At 38.3% G+C, this 18093-nt stretch overlaps 1 protein-coding gene across 1 annotated transcript; it reads left to right on the top strand.

Moving 5' to 3' along the window:
- The first annotated feature begins 15225 nt into the window (after positions 1 to 15225).
- LOC103596346 (probable ATP-dependent RNA helicase DDX53) lies at positions 15226 to 17023 on the top strand. Its single transcript, XM_008579957.1, is given in 5 exon segments — positions 15226 to 15897; positions 15899 to 16214; positions 16217 to 16615; positions 16618 to 16854; positions 16857 to 17023. Coding segments are annotated over 5 exon segments (1791 nt in total).
- The last annotated feature ends 1070 nt before the right edge of the window (positions 17024 to 18093 follow it).

Raw genomic sequence — 18093 nt, 5'->3', positions numbered from 1 at the left:
ATACCATTCTGGCTTTTATTCACTCTCATATTTTGCATGTGTTCATCATAGTTAAATATATCATTTAGTCCATGGATGTAGAATAATGAGAACTAGCACTTGGATGAGATAGTGACAGAACTTAAGGAGAAATGGACATCCCCTGGGAATCATGGACTCTGAAACCAACAAATAACTTTTACATTGGTTCCCAAAGCATCTATCTTGTATGAGTGTCTGTCATCTTATAAGGTTCAGAGGATAGTTTGAATATATTGGTTAGGGCTTATATTTGAGGTTGTGTGCCTAGGAAGAAGACTTGTATTCCTGGCAGCAAGCAAAGGTTGAAATGTACTACATATGTACTTCTGCCATTGTAAAATATTTGACCAGATATAGAAACCACAGGCATGTCATTGGGGACTTTCTTCATGTTGACAGGATCCATTAATCAACCACCCATTAATTCAACCTTTAAACCCATTTAATATGTTAGTAAGCACTAATTCTTCTATCTGAGCCATAAGGATTTTATGATACTGGTTAAGCAAACCCAGAGGTGGAGTAAGAAGTACAAAGGGGAGAGGGGTAGCAATGTTACCCTCTTACACAAAGGGGCCTTTGGGATTATGGGCTCCCTATCCTTGATCTTGAGTGTCTGTCTGTCTCTATTTACATCTAAGGGCTATTCTGGGACCTGGGACAAACTTGTTGCCATGGGGCTGGAAATGAAGGTACATTTTCTAAGGAGGAGGTGGCTTTCAAATAATGACCTGAAACTATTGCACATTTTTCTGTGACAAATCTCCTGTGGCTCTATCGTAGTTAGAACTCTAGAAATAAAGTTACTTTGGTGTGGATTAGGATGATGTAATTGCAAGGCTGGAAGGAATCTGAAAGGGAGTCTTGTGTAAATCATGCTTCAATTCCCTTTAAAGAGAAGCCTCTGTCATGGAGATAAACCCACACTTGTACAAGATACCCAGTGACAGAAAAGTTTTGACTATACGGAGATCCTGGTATATATTGAACTGAACTCTATCTTCCTATAGCTTTTTCTTCCAAAACTTTTAGAGGTTTACATCTTACATTCAAGTCTGTGATCCATTTAGAGTTAATTTTTTTTAAGGTGAGAGGTTCAGGTTAACTTTCAATTTTTGTCTCAGTGTTCAATTGCTCCAGCAACATCTGTTGAATTGCTTTTGAATCTTTGTCACAAGGGGCATAGTTGTATAGGTCTATTTCTGGGTTCCATATTCTGCTCCATTGATCTATAGTATTTAACCCTTCACCAATACCAGACAGTCTTGATTTCTGGAGATATATAATAAATCTTGAAATAAGGTAGACTGTTTTCTCCTAATTTATTTTTTTCTTTTAAATTTGTTTTAGCTAGTCTAGTTCCTTTGCCTTGTTCATATAAATTTTAGAATAAGCTTGCTTATCTCCACAAATAATCTTGCTGGGATTTTGATGGGAATTGCATTTAATTGGGGGAGAAATGATGTATTTACTGTATTGAGTCTTCCACTCCTTGCATATGTTATGTCTCTATTTATTTAGATCTTTGATTTCTTCCATCAGCATTTAAACATTTTAAGTATACAAGTCCTGTACAGGTTTTGTTAGATTTATACCTAAGGATCTCATTATCGTTGAGCTATTTGTAAGTGGTATTGTGATTTTAATTATGATTTCAACATGTTCATTGCTAGGTTATAGAAATACAGTTGATTTTTGTGTGTTGATATTGCATCTGCAAACTTGCTGATACTACTTATTAATTCTAGGAGGGCTTTTTTTTTTGTAGATTCCTTAGTACTTTATATGCAGATTATCTGCAAATAGGAAGAGTTTTATTTCTTCCTTTCTAATCTAAATGCCTTTATTTCCTTTTCTTGCCTTTTTTTGCTCTGGATAGGACCTTCAGTACTATGTTGAGTAAAAGTGGTGAAAATGCCTATACTTGCATTTGTGTACAAACTTAGGTGGAAAGCATTCAGACTTCTATTATTAATCATGAGGTTAGTTGCTGTGCTGTTATTTTGTAAATGCGCTTTATTACATTGAGGATGTTCCCCCCTATGCCTAGTTGGTTAGAGTTTTTATCATGAATGGGATTTGAATTTTTTCAAATGCTTTTTCTGAATAAATAGATATGATCAAGTAATTTTTTTACTTTAGCCTTTTATTTTTTTATTTTTACTTTTTTTAGTTTAGCCTTTTAATATGGTATATTAAAGTGATTGGTTTTTGAATATTCAACCAGCCTTGTACCCTGGAATAAACCCCACTTGGTATATGTGTGTGAATGTGTATATATATATATGTGTGAGTGTGTATATGATATACAAGGTTACCTCAAAAAGTGCACTGAAAAGGGCCAGGCTGTGGCTCACTTGGGTGAGCGTGGTGCTGACAACACCAAGTCAAGGGTTAAGATTCCCTTACCGGTCATTTATTTTTTTTAAAAAAAAAGGTCCTCGAAAAATAGATCTAAAAGATAATACAAATCTTTCCATGAGCTTTTTGAAATACCCTTGTGTGTGTGGAGAGAAAGAGCGGGTAAGTGCTGGGTTCTATTTGCTAATATTTTTTGAAGTTTCTTAAAATCTCTGTTTGTAAAGGATATTGGCCTGTAGTGTTCTCCCTTTTTTTTTTTTTTTTTTGTATTGTCTTTGTCTTTTTTCAGTATTGGTAATATTGGCCTAATAAAATTAGTTAGGGAGTGTTTTCTCTTCCTTTTCTATTTTTTGGAAGAAAAGTTGTAGAATATGTGTTAGTTCCTCTTTAAAGTTTTGGTAGAATTCTCCAGTAAAAGCACCTGGGAGAGGGAATTTCTTCTGGGAGATTTTTTTTTTTCATTAAATTTTATTTTGTCAATATGCAACATGGTTGATTATTGTGGCCCATTACCGAAACCTCCCTCCCTCCTCCCTTTCCCCCCTCCCTCCCAATAATGTCCTTTCTGTTCACTTGTCCTATCAACTTCAAGGAACTGTAGTTGTGTGTCTTCTTCCCTCCCCCGCCCAGGTTGTTTGTGTATTTATTTATTCATTTTTAGCTCCCACAAATAAGTGAGAACATGTGATATTTCTCTTTCTGTCCCTGACTTGTTTCACTTAATATAATTCTCTCAAGGTCCATCCGTGTCATTGCAAATGGTAGTATTTCATTCTTTTTTATACCAGTGTAGTATTCCATTGTGTAGATATACCACAGTTTCCATATCCACTCATCTGATGATGGACATTTGGGCTGGTTCCAAGAGTGCTGCAATGGAATATTCATTCTTAAAACCTTTGGGAAGCTCAAGTATAAGCCTGTATATTAGGTTCAGCCAGTCACACACTCCCCCTTAGGAATTTGAATCTGAGGAAATGATGTGGCAGTGGAAGTGTAGTTGAGAATTTAGTCATTTATCAGATAACACAATCTACATGATTTTAATTCTTTTAAATGTGTTTGTTTGTTTTATGACCCAGGATATGGTCTACCACGGTGAAAGCTTTATGGGCCCTGAAAAGAATGTGTATTTTGCTATTATCAGGTAGAGTATTCTATAAATATCAATTAGATTCTGTTTGCTGATGGTGTTTTTAAGTTCTTCTATATCCTTGCTTATTTTCTGTCTAGTCCTTCTATCAATTGTTGAAAGAGAGATGTTGATTTTGCCAGCTACAATGATGGATTTATCAATTTCTCCTTTCAATTCTATCAATTTTTGTATCATATATTTTAGAGCCCTGTTACTGGATGTATACTCAGTAAGGATTTTTATGTCTTCTTGGTAAATTGACCCTTTTATCACTGTCTTATATATATCTTTGATTCTGCTAATTTTTTTAGCTCTGAAATCTACTTTAACAAATATTAACATAGTTACCTCTGCTTTTTTTTTTTTATTAAAGTTTTCATGGTATATCTTTTTCCTTCCTTTTACTTTCAGCCTACACACCATTTTATTGGAAAAAAGCTTCTTCTAGACAGCATATAGTTGGGTCTTGTTTTTATCTGCTCTGCCAATCTATCTTTTAACTGGTGCATTAAGTAAATTTAAATGGTGTCAATTTAAATTCTATTTAATTTTAAGGTAATTATTGATATATTACAGCTTAAGCCTGCCATTTCATTTTCTCTTTTCTCTTCTTTTTTTTTTTTTGGTGTGTATTTGCTTTTTTTCTTGACTTCCTGTGGATTAGTTGTACTTCCTTTTACAATTCCATTTTGATTGATCTACAGTGCTTTCAAGTGTGTGTACTTGTATGACATTTTAGTGGTTGCTCCAGGTGTTGCTTTGTGTACACATAACTCAGTCCACTGGTGTTATCGTTTTATAGTTTGATGAAGTACAGAAATCTCATCTCTTTTTATGTCACTTATTCTGCCCTGTTTATAATTGTCTTAAATGTTTTCTTTACATACATTTAAAACCATATCAGGCAATGTTATAATTTTTGTATCAGTTGTCAAACATAATTTAGAAAACTCAAAAACAGGATACTCTATTGTACTCGTATTTACTCATATTTTTGCTTGTTGTTTTCTTTCTTCCTTCCTATATCCCAATGTTCCTTCTTCTATCATTCCCTTTTCATTTAGAGAATGTCTTTTAACCATTATTTTAGGGTAGGTAGGCTGTTGACAACTTCTCCTAGTTTCCCCTCATCTAAGAATATATAAATCTCATTTTTATTTCTGAAGGTATTTTCTCTGGATATGGAATTCTGGGTTGATAGTTTTTTGTGCCTCTGTGTCACTTCCTTCTGACCCCCATGGTTTCTTTCTTTCTTTCTTTTTAAGTTTACTTATTAATATATATATTTTTACATCCTATGATGTTTTTGTGGAGCAGTTGGGCGGGAGGGGGAGAGTGACACCCCCCTCATTCCTGCATGGGAGACCAGGGAGCTTCCAGTGGTGGCTTGGTCATCGCTGGGCTGAATGCAGATGTTGAGGAGGTGGTGTGGCTGAAGCCCTCTCCTGGTTTGGGAGAGCACAGGGCACTTCCTGTGGTGGCTTGGTGGTCAATGCGGGGCTGGTTGTGGGTGTCGGGGGGGGCATGGCTGAGGGCCTTGGCTCCCCCACTGCTCCAGTTCGGGAGCTTGGGTTGCTTACTGTGGCAGCTTGGTGGTAGTCGCTGGGTTTGTTGTGGGTGTCGGGGGGTTGTGGCCAAGGCCCGAGGACCCCCACCCTTGGCACTGGTTGTATGTGCCGTGAGGCATGGCTGAGGTCCCCAGCCCTCCCTGGCTTGGTAGACCTGGGAACTTCCAGTCCTTCTAGGTTTTGTAGATGTTCTTTGGTGATGTGAGACCTTTGCTAGTTAATATCAAACTTTGTCTCTGGTCTGTGGGTATTTTGTTTTTTCTTTCAGTTATGTGTTGGATTATTTGCTGTTTCTACCACTTAAACTCTACACTGGAATTAATTTGTTGTCCTTTGCTTACTTCTAAAATGAGGGAACTTCCTGAAGGGACCAGTATTTGAGCTCTGTGGTTGAGCTAAATTGTTGCTTTGCTGTTGATTCCCCGGGGAAGCCTTTTTGTGCAGCTCATGTTTTAATGGTTGACTTTATAGGTACTTCCCAATCTCATGAGATCTGGTACATCTGGGTTGTGTAGAAACTCTGGCTGGGCCTGAGTCTTTTCAGCAAACTGCACCTGCTGCAGTTCTATATTCCTGACTAGTCTCCACAGAGTGGGCCTGTGCTGATTAGAGGGCAGATCAGCTGTCCATGCTGTGCCCCAATGTTCCTCTGGTGGGCCTGTCTTCCCTACTGCCCATGTTCCAAACACTTCCCATGGGATGGGCTGTGCACTGGTCCCTTGTAATGACTCACCAGTCTCTGAGCAGCTCCTTTTTTTCAGTTGTTGTGGCTCCTCTTTTCTATGTGGGTCCATTGGAATCCTATTAGTAGTCTTGATGGCCTGGGGTCCACCAAGGCCCTCCTCCCCTGCCACCTCCAAGCAACTTCATTCAAAGGGTGTAGCTGTGGCTTTGGCCAGCTCCTGCACCATGTGCTCACCAGTGCCAGACTTGAAGCAGCTGGGGTTCAAAATGACTGGAGCAGTCCTTTCTTTCTCACATTGCAGCTTTTCCCACCTTCATGCACTCCATAGGTCTCTCCTCCTCTTCCTTTGACCTCTAATGGCCTCAGCTTGGCTGTCATTGTTTTTTAATAGTTGTAGATTGGTTGATTTGTGGGAGAGAGTGACACTGGGGACTTTCTATTCTGCCATCTTAACTGGAAGCCCATGATCCCAACGGTTTCTGATAAGAAATCTCTTCTCCCCTATAGGTATGTGTCATTTGAATTGTTTTTCCCCTATAGATAATGTGTCATTTCTCTCAAGCTGATTTCGATAATTTTTCATTGTCTTAATTTTTTCCTTGACACATGATTGCTTACACATAATTGTGGGGTAAAGGGTTGAATATCAATACCTATGTACATTATGTGATGATCAAATCAGGACAATTAGTGTATTCATCATTACAAATCTTAATCATTCTTTGTGATCCTTTACCAATTGTCTTTGTCTTTAGATTATAGAAGTTTGATTATGATGTGTCTTGGCTTGGGTTTCTTTGGGTTTATTGTGTTTGGGATTTTCTCACTTTCTTGAATCTGTAGGTTTATAACTTTCATAAAATTGGGAAATTTTCAGTCATTATTCCTTTGAATATTTGTTCATACCCATATTCTTTCTCCTCTTGTGGAAGTTTATTGACCTGAATATTAGACCTTTCATTATTGTCCACAGGTCCCTGAGGCTCTGTTAATTTGTTTTCAGTTTATTTTCTTTCTCTTGTTAAGATTGAGTAATTTTAATGTAGAGGATTCATAAAGCAAATGTACTTCACAGGGCCTGGTTTTCCAAAGCCTTGCAGTTTCAAATCTTGACCTTGCAAAGGACAAGAAATTTTCCTCAAGCTATAAAGTCTCTGGTGTAAGATAAAGATTTGTACCACAGCAAGGTTGCTGGCTCCAAGACAGACTGGTTACTGATAGATATGTAAAGTTACTGGGAAGCTGCTGTAGGGAGAAGGAATGTTTGCTAGATCAAGCTTTTGTTGGTGGATCACTTAATTGTCTAAAGGAATGTCATCTGACTTGTTTTTACTGAATGTTACCAGCTTCTATTGTTAAACTTGTTAAACAGTGCTTAGCAAAAACCCCACTTATGTCTCTTCCTGTAACTTCTTGGCCTGGAGAATAAATGAAGGAAGAGAACTCCAATTCAGAGTTAATTTCCCAAGGAAGGAATGCCTCTCACTTGAGGGTTCTGGGGAAGTTAACCACTTCGGGGCTTCTCACTGCTCAGAAGAGATGGGCTTTGAGTAATCCTTTGTGGCTCCGTCACCCAGGGGAAGTGGGGTGACAAATCCGTGTGGGGCAAAGCAACATTTTAATGCTCTAACTTCAAGTTCATTGCTTCATTCCTCTTTCATCTCCATTTTTTTTTTTTAAAGATGACCAGTAAGGGGATCTTAACCCTTGACCTGGTGTTGTCAGCACCACACTCAGCCAGTGAGCGAACCGGCCATCCCTATATGGGATCTGAACCCGGGGCCTTGGTGTTATCAGCATCACACTCTCTCGAGTGAGCCACGGGCCGGCCCCAGTTCTAAAATTTCTATTTAGTTCTTCTTTATATCTTATATTTCTTGCTAGGACTTTCATTTTTCTCATTTGTTTCAAGCCTGGTCATAATTGCTTGTTGAAAATCTTTTTATGATGGCTGTTTTTAACCCCTTTTCAGATCATTCCAATGTCTGTTTCTTCTTAGTGTTGGCACCCATTAATGGAGTTTTCTCATTCATGTTGAGATTTTCCTGATTCTTGGTATGCTGAATGCCCTTCAGTTCTGTCTTAGACATTCGGTATATCATATTATGGGACTTTGAATCTTCTTTAAATCTCCTGTTTTGGCAGGTCTCCACTGACACCATATAGGTAAGGGAAGTGGGGCAGACTCATTCCTGCCAGGTGGGTGTAGAAGTCCAGGATACCCATTCAGCCTTCAACTGCACTGTGGAGAAAGTGAGGCATGCCTCATTACTACTGGGCAAGTGTGGATGTTGAGGCACCCCACGTGGTTACTACTGACATGATGGGGATTGGTATGGAAAGGGGTTCCTCATTACCTCTGAAAGTGCTGAAAATCTAGTTTCTCCACTTGGTATTCTTGAATACCACGCAGTGGGAAGGGGAAGGGGCATCTCATTACCGGTGGATGAGGGTGGAAGTCTAGGCTTTCCACTTGGCCTTTGCTGATGGGGACAAGTGGGTATGCTGTGGTTTTATTTTTATTTTTTTCCTGTGATGCATGAGTAAGGTAGTTATTGTAAAAAAGTTAAAAAAATATTTCTTTCTGGCTAGGCTGATGCTTTCTTGGACCTTTGGATTGAACAAGGTTTTCTTGGAACCTTTTAATTTTTTTTCTGGCTGTGCGTGTGGGTGTTTCTGGGTTCCAGGCTTCTCCAGCACCCAGTCCAGGATCCATGTGAGGCAAAAACAGAACCCAGGTAACTCACCATTGTGTCATTCCTCAAGTCCTGAAGTCCTCAGCTAGTCTATAACCTTCTTTCCAGATTTCAGAGTCTTCATATATACATATATGTACACACACACACACACACACACACACACACACACAGATACACACACACACATCTCCAGGGATTTTAGCTATATTTAGCAAGCAGAATAAGGAGAAATGTGTTTATGCCATATTGTCTAGAATCAGAAGTCTCCCCTTATTGCTTTTTTAAAAATGTGGCTACTAGAAAATTTAAAATCACATCTGTTACGTAATATTTCTATTGGACTAAGCCATGTGTAGATCTTAGCTTTGTCACTTGCAAATAAGAGGATTAGAAGAGATGCTCTCCAAGGTCAAGCCTTTATACCTCTAAAATCCCATGATTCTAAGGATTGTTGTTTGGATTATTTATATAATGCAAATGATGTAGATAATACTGTTGCTCTTTCTACTTACCTACATCATAGCTACCAGAAATGGGGTAGTCTTGGAAAGTCCTTCAAATGCCTAAAAATAGAGGCAAAAGATAAGTGAAGGTTACTATTATTTTAAAAATGAATGCCAATATGTTAACATTTCCATAGAAAGTAGTTGGTAAATAAGAATTCCTCCAAAGGAGTGAATTGCAGGTGCTAATCAGCTTACACTATCTTTTACTGTTTGTGCTGAAAGCAGAATTAATTACTTCAGTAGCCTCACTTCCTCATACACCTAAATAATGCATATCCCCACTCTATGGAGAATAAACTAAATTTGATAGAAAAAGGTTTAATGCACAGCTAAAAATAGCACTGTAATCTCCTTGAAAGAACTCTCAGCACTCCCCTCCTTCCTTTTAGACAGACTTTCCTTTTCTGAAACTGCTAATGAATGGTTCTTGTATCCTTGTGATTCTCTCTGTCATCCTACATCCTCCCACATACTTTTAAAAACTATTAAAGTTCATTTTATTCCAACATTCATAAGGAATTTTTCTGAAATCCATTGTATCCTTAATAGAACAATTCCAATAATCTGTCCATGAAATCTTGGTTTCCTAGGAGCCTTGTTTAAAAATGAAGACAGTGCCTTTGAGCTTTAGGTACACGATGTAAAGTTATCGCCCCATCACTGCAAAGTTCCCCAGTGGTCCAGCTGTCTCTCATCTCATCACAATTGCATCCCTTGAAATATGTATTTCTCCATCACTCCACAAAAAGGGCCTTTTTGAAATTCATTGATGATTTCCTTTTCCCAAATTCAGTAGTCTATTTACCTCATGTCCTTTTATTTTACACTGTTTACTAAGCCTCCTCAACAAGTTCTCTTGCCTTATTTCCTATTATAGTGATGCGCTCTTCTGACTCTCTTTAATCTTTCTTGTTTCTTGACCTGCCTTCTTGTTGCCCTCTTTTCATTATCTAGTCATATGAATTCTCTGGTTCTTTAAGACATTCTTAAACCCGTCCTTTATTTCTCTCTATTTCTTGGAAATATTAATTCTCCCAGTTTCAACTAGAACTACTATGCTGATTATCTTCAAATCTCTCTTCCTGTCTTCTCATCTGAACAACAGACCCAAATCTCTGGGCTTATTTAGCATTTCCACTTTTATGTCCCCACAATACGACAAACTGGACATGACTGAAACCAAACTCCTCTTCTTGAGCTATAATTGGCTTCCCCTCCAACTTCCCTGTCAAACGGCTCCACGATTCTCTGCTTCAACGAGTCTCCAACCTGGAAGACTGAGTCATCTTTAATTAAACACTCTTTTCCTCTCATCTCTAGAATAAGGCACCAGATCAACCTTATTTTTTTCCTACAAACTAGAGTATGGTGGAGGAGAAAAGGTCTTCAAGTTAATCAGACCTGTGTTTAAATTTAGCTAAGTTATTTACTGAAACTTTTCATGAACTTGGATATATTATGTAACACTTCTGAGCTTCAGTGTTTCACATGAAAAGGGAGGAAATTACCTACTATGGCATTGTTGCAATGATAAGATAATACATTAAAACGTTTGGAATATAGTAGGACTAAAAAATGTTAGATGTTTCTCAGACCCCTTCCCTTTCCAGCTGTTTCTTTCTCTGAATTCCCACTGCCACACTCTGTTCAAGTCCCTCAGTCCAATGTACATGAAATATCAAAATCAAACCCCATTCATTGCCCCACTTCCCTGCACTCTACTTTCTCCATATGGACCTGCTTCCCTAATTAATGTCATATGACTCCTTTATCCAAAGTTTGCTACTTTTTCATCATACTAATTTGATACTTCCTTTGTCTTTAAGGTTCCTGAAAGATCCCTTCCTCTTCCTCTTCCCCTGACCCAAATCATCCTTCTCCATTTCCCCTTTCTCCTTAACCTGAATTTTCCATCCTAGACCTCCAGGCTTCCCTGAACTTTTCCCCAAGGCCACATTGTTTTTTCTTTTCCCCTGAAAGTTTAACATCCTTCTATCTCTAATCTCATACCTCTAGTGACAGATCAGACCTACCTCCCTTACAGTCCTTTACCTCAAGTTTCCATCCACCCAGACCTCCCTCCAGCCTGTAACCATGAGTAACACCTCATAGCACCCTGACTTGTGTTTGCTAATTGTCTTAGTCTGTTCAAGCTGCTATAAGAAAACACCACAGACTAGGTTGCTTATAAACAACAGAAATGTATTTCTCACAGCTCTGGAGGCTGGGAAGTCCAAGATCAAATCACCAGCAGACTCAGTGTTTGGTGAGGGCCTGCTTCTTGGTTCACAGCAGTCTTTTCACTGTAACCTCAAATGGCAGAAAGGGCAAGGTGTCTCTCTTGAGCCTCTTTTATAAGGGCACTAATCCCACAGAGCCCTCATGACCTAATCACCTCCCAAAGGCCTCATCTCCTCATACCATCATCTTGGAGGTTAGGATTTCAACATATGAAATATGGGGGGACACAAACATTCAGACCATACTAATGTTCTAGATCAATGCTTATAAGTAGGTTTCACATGTCAGTAACATTTCAAAGCCTAAACTTGCCACTGGCACTAGTTTTACATTGTTTTTTGCCCTGGGAAAAATATTTTTAAATCATTTGTTTTCTTCATTTCATTTTTAAAAGGATATTTTACAAAAAATAGAAGGCCATAATGTTAAAATAAAAATTTTAAATTGAATGCATTTAGAGTTGTGCAAAAAAAATTTTTTATCCTTATTTTTTCATTTTGATGTGGACCAGAGGAAACTTTACCAGGGAAATCCTTGGACAGGTATTTGGTAACCTCCATAATAGTCTCTCAACACCTTTGATTCCTGTAGCATGGACAATTGACACTAGGAGAGTTCCTACTATGAACCAACTAGTGTATCTTTACATGTTTCTCTCTGCATGTATGGGATAGGTATAAGCGTGCTATTCTACAGATAGCAAAACTAAGGCATAACAAGTTTGGAACTTGCTCAAGGACCCATAGAGAATAACTGGTGGAAGTGAGATTTGAACCCAGTGATTTAGGCTCTAGTGTTCTTGACTACTACCACACACTGCTGTCATTTCTTTCAACTCTATGGTATGAGTATGGTTCTATGCACAAAATAAGCACACCACTATGTGCAATGATCATGGCAGCTTTTGCCATAATATATCACATCTTCTGAACAGAATAATGGCCAGATATATGAGGAGTCTTCAAAAGGTTCATGAAAAGATTTGTATTATATTTTATATTTTAATTCTATTTATGAACTTTTTGAAGTACATTCATATATCATCCCAAGAAGACTATTTCTACAGAGGGTATTTATAAATTGTAAAGTGCTGTATGGATGTAAAATCAGGTATAATTATTATAATTAGCAACACCAACTGGAATTCCAAAAGTCAAGTTTGCCTTGGATCATTAAAGAAACTTTATTAAATAAAACACTATTTCTAAGGGAATCCCATCTATAAGAATGTTTTAGGTCAGCAGCATGAACTAATTTATAGGAGGTTTTATGGAAATCAGAGTTATTGAAAATTAGCCCAATACAGTGCCTGCAGTATTTTACTCTCTTGCTGTTGCCTATAAGGTCATAGAAACCACCCTAAGCAAAGTGTTCGGTTGTCTTAAACACATTCTTGTCATTTCTTACATTACCTTTCTTCTTACCTTGAGACAAACTTTACCTAACCTTTACCGGAAACTCAATCCCTTCCTTCTTTGCCTCCCTCTGCACAACAAGCACCTCTTAGCCAGCTACTTCACTAGAAAGCATTCGACAATATTGCATTTTTGTGTTGTTTTTTCAAGAGCATGTTAATAAAGTACCAAGATAAGCCACAGCGGGTATATATTGAGTGGGAACATTTCAGACACAAGGGATTAGCCTACTGTAGAGATATCTGGAGAAAAGAATGTTACACTGGTGGCCCTTAATTTAGATAACAACCAATTTTTCCAACTGATAAGGTCAATCACAGATGGTAATGAATGACGCCAAAGGCACAATCCCTCTCGGTACCTGCAATACCCATAAAAGTCTCCTGATCCCAGTAATGCTCCACAGTGAATTTCACCTTAAAGTGCACTGCTCTCTACTCAAATTTTACAACTACCCCTCTCCCAATAACATGACCTTCCTTCACTTCATTTTCAAGGCTTCTTCTATTCTTCCATATCACTCACATAAAACAACAGTAGAAGCAAGTCATCTTATAGCAAAGGGATACAAGCCCCTGTCCAAAGGTCAGGGAATGGATCTGGGTTTATATCTCAATGATTTGCTGAATATAAACTCATTATTGAAAAACTGATGGTATAAAGTCAGTAGTTTAGTTAGTAATAACACACCGATAGTGATTTCCTATATTTGACAAATATATCATGGTAATGCAAGATGATAAGAAGAAACAAACACATTGAGGGGTATATGTATGACTGTATACTATCTGTGTGACTGTTCTGTAAATTTAAAAGTATTTCAAAGAATAAGTTTATTCTAAAAATTGATGAGGAGGTCCATTGGCCAATTCCTTAAGCAATTAATTTTCCTGATGCTTGTAGTTATCAGAGCTTCGGGATTATCTAATAAGCATTGTAACTTTATCAAAGGGAATATATGGTGCTGCATTTTCCAAACATATTTGGCCAGAAACCTTTCTTTTTTTCTTCAAAAAGTTTCTTTCCAGAAAAGTGCTGACATAGAGAAAGTTTCTCCCAATGTGTCACAGATTTCTGTCCTATACCAGACCATGTTCAAATTTTAATCAGCATCTTTGTCTGAAGAGAGAAAGAAGCGATGAACATTAAATTGGCAGAAGATGTGAAACTAGAGATAATATGATGGATGAGAAAATAATCACTAAAATTAAACTTAATAGGCTACGTCAATTGAACAAACATAACGGGATGAATATAAAAGGATAAATATATAGTCTACTTTTAGTTAAACAAATTAAAAACAAAAAATCAACAGAGTAAGTACAGGATGAAGAAGAACGGACTTAAGTGCCCATTATGTTACTATAAACAGCTTTGTGTCTCAGGAGTTCTTAGGTCAAAGTAGTAGAACTTTGACCTTCAGTGAAGAGGCCCTAAAAGTACTATTATGGTAAAGCCATTTCTGCAGATTTTGTTTGCTTTTTAAATTTTTTTAAGTTCTGTGTGCTACACGATAAGGGGATTTGACAGTTGTCCTTAAGTACACAAGGATACAAGGAGAATGAAATCTACTCAGTGTAACTTCAGAATTCAGAAAAGGATCTAAGGAAGCAAGAGGAAGCACATCATCTCTGTAACCATTAAACTGCCTCATAAAAGAATGAACATCCTTGAAATGAAGTGAGCGTCCTGCCTCTGGGATTGTTGAAATAGAAGCTGGATGCCCAGCTGTCCAGATTGCTGCCAGGGTGTCTTCTATATTATACCTGATTAATGACTTCTACAGAACCTTCTAGTGTTAAGATCTCAGAATATATGAAACCAGAGGGAAGGGAAAAAACTTGAGAGGCACCGAGAAGAATGACAAACCACTGAAAACACCCCCAAAGGTCCCTCAGGCCACACTCTGCCTCTCTTCTAACCATCATCCCTGTGATAATATCTGGAAACTGCCTGGACAAGTGCTGTGGTTTAGCTGAAGAATCAGAGGCAAAACGCCATCCCTGAGTATGTACCTGAGAGACTTTTGATGGTATAATTTAATTTACATTACACAACAGGGGAGTGATGAATTCATCTAGACCAAGTATTGTTGATACTCAAAAAGAAATTTACCAAAGTAAATAAACATATAAACACATAAGTATACAAACAAGTTAACTTTTTAGAACTCCCTATTTTTTTTCTCCTATGGAAATAATTGGCCTATGAAAAGTTCAGTGTGTACCAATTTAAGGCCTGCTTCAAGGTTGCCCCCAAGCTGAGCCAGAACTATCCTGACGAGAGTGAGAGTGAGCTGGACACAAAAGTTAGGAAGGCGCCCTCTCAGGGTCCTGTAATTGCTGGCAGGGTCAGCCCCTGAGAGGGAGTGCCTCTTTAAATGTGCGTCACACACTCCTGCTTACATCACACTAGTCCTGGCCTCGTGATTGGTCAGGCATTCAACGCCCCTTCCCTCTGCAGCCTCAAACACTGGTTGCTTAGGTAACAGCCGATTCAAAGCCTGCAGAGTGGGAGGCTGCGGACCTGACCTTCTCCCATCTCCTAACCCTATGTAGGCCAGAAGCTGGCACCGACACTACCATCACCCCACAATGTCCCGGGTCCCGGAGTGGAAGAGGGCAGAGTGTAGTCCAGGAGCTCCTGGGGCCAGCTGCGATGGCAGAGGTGGCAGAGGCAGCAATGGGAGTGACTCCTCAGGCGGTTTGGGGCCTAGAGCCGCAGGCTCCCATGAACCACCACTCTGCTTTAGACTGGAGAACCATCTGGTTGGCTCAGTCATTGGTCATGGTGGGTCAAGAATAAAAGACCTACAGCATTCGACAAACACTAAAATACAGATAATAAGGGGGGATTCCGAAGCAGTAAAAATTTTTGGCAGCAAAGATACGAAAGCAAAGGTCAAGGCAGCTTTAGATACTCTTATTAAAAGACAAGAAAGGTACCGTTCAGAATCGGATGTGGATAATGCTGCGTCCCAACCTCCTGTTGGGAGAGACGTAAGCATAGTTAACGTTGTCAGAGAAGCTCCGCCATTGATTGATTGGGATCGTATTAAGGCAGAAGCCGTGGCCTGGGAGAAAAGAAAATGGGCAGATTTACCACCAATTAAGAAAGACTTTTACATAGAATCCAAAGCTACAAGCTCCATGTCTAAAGAGCTGGTAGACACGTGGAGGAAAGAGAATTACAACATAATGTGTGATGACTTGAAAGGTGGTGAGACGTGCCCCATCCCTAATCCAGCTTGTAAATTTGAGGACGTTTTTCTATCCATACCCAGAACTTATGAAAAGCATAACAAGGGTGGGTTTTCAAAAACCAACACCAATTCAGTCACAGGCATGGCCCATTGCTTTAAAAGGAGTAGATCTTATAGGAGTTGCCCAAACTGGCACAGGCAAAACATTGTCCTACTTAATGCCTGGGTTTATTCATCTTGATTGTCAACCGATATCTAGAGAACAAAGGAAAGGACCTGGCATGCTAGTCCTCACTCCCACCAGAGAATTAGCTCTTCAGGTGGAAGCTGAATGTTCTAAATATTCATATAAAGGTCTGAAAAGTATTTGTATATATGGTGGTAGAGAGAAAGACAAATTCAATGCATTACCAAAGGTGTAGATATCATTATTGCAACTCCTGGAAGACTGAATGACTTGCAAATGAATAACTTCGTTAACCTACAAAGCATTACCTACTTGGTCTTAGATGAGGCAGATAAAATGCTGGATCTGGGGTTTGAGCACCAGATTAAGAAAATTTTGTTAGATGTGCGCCCAGATAGGCAGACTGTTATGACAACTGTGACTTGGCCAGATTCTGTCCGTAGACTTGCACAGTCTTATTTGAAAGAGCCTATGATTGTTTATGTTGGCACTCTGGATCCAGTTGCTGTAAACACAGTGAAGCAAAATATAATCGTTACCACAGAAGCAGAAAAACGAGCTCTTATCCAAGAATTCCTAGAGAATATGTCACCCAAGGCAAAGTCATAGTGTTTGTCAACCAAAAACTTGTTGTTGATGACTTATCAAGTGATTTTGGTATCCAAGGCCTCCCTGTGCAATCACTACATGGTGACAGAGAGCAATGTGATCGAGAGGAAGCATTAGAAGACTTTACAAGTGGAAAAGTGAAGATATTGATTACAACTGATTTAGCATCCCGAGGCCTTGATGTTAATGATATCACACATGTATATAATTATGATTTCCCAAAATCACTGAAGAGTATATACACAGAGTAGGGCGTACTGGACGAGCAGGAAAGACTGGAACATCAATTACCCTTATCACTCAAGATAATTCAAAGATTGCCAATGAATTGATTCAAATTCTGAAAAAAGCAAATCAGAGTGTCCCAGAAGTTCTTGTAGCGATGGCCAAGTGATACAACTTCCAGAAACAAACAAGGGACACAGAAAAAAGACCAGGAAAGTCTTGAGGAAAACCCAAGAAGTTTTAGTTATATTTACATTGAAAAGTTGTACCAGCTACTAGAAGATTTAAGGCATGTTGAACATATACAGTATTCAAGATACATAAGAAAGTTATTGGAAACATACTGGCAGTTTGAAGACACAACCTATTCTTAAATAACTCTAAGCTTTCAATATTGTGTATGCTCCTTAATTAAAAAAAAAAAAAGTTTTAAAAATGAGAGTGTGAGATGCTTTGTGGGGAAAAATTAAATGTTATGTGTTGGTAAAGTCTTTTTCTTTTATAGCCTGCCATGTATATCTGTCTTAAAAACTTGGTAGAAGGCAGTGATGGTGCTTTTCTTGCTTTAAAATAGTTGTACTGAATTGAAGCATACATGGGTTTTGTTAAGCTTATTCCATCAAAATATTCTTTCCCTAGCACCCCTAATGGCAGTTGCCACAGTGATCCCTAAACATATCTCCCCTATTATTCCTGAATTTTTTTTAGTTCATTAGAAAATAAGTGCTAAATCTTCTAGAAGATTCTGCAGTTCTATATTATCTGATAGATGTAACCAAGAGAACCGGTGTCTGACTCTCTGAGAATCATATCCTTACATGAATTCTGTCACTAACTATTGGTTAGAAATTCCAGGGAGGTCACTTGTCTTCCCTAGGTCTCAATTTCTCCACTCATAAAATGGGATGGTTATATTAAAAAATTGGGGGGGTCTCCTTCGCCTCTAAAATTCTGTGATAATATAACTAAAATTGTGTACCCCAGCCTTATATTAACAAGTTAATATCTAATTTAGGGAAAATTGTACCCCTGTGTAATAAGTTGAACAAGGAATCCCTTTTTAATGACTAGAAATGTGTTCAGCATTTTTAATAATTTTTGTAATGTGACTGGCAGGTTTCTTTTTATTCTTTGCTTTTCTTTTCATCATATTTAATTTTTAATTTTTAATTCAATTTGTCTTGAAAAGGGCAAAACCATATATACACACACATCAGGGGAAAAAGTGAATGTGAAAGA

The sequence above is a fragment of the Galeopterus variegatus genome, unplaced genomic scaffold (genome assembly GCF_000696425.1).
Source record: "Galeopterus variegatus unplaced genomic scaffold, G_variegatus-3.0.2 Scaffold1994, whole genome shotgun sequence".
NCBI classification, from domain to species: domain Eukaryota; kingdom Metazoa; phylum Chordata; class Mammalia; order Dermoptera; family Cynocephalidae; genus Galeopterus; species Galeopterus variegatus.
Note: the sequence above shows the minus strand (reverse complement) of the source record. Positions and strands in the feature narration are given on the sequence as shown.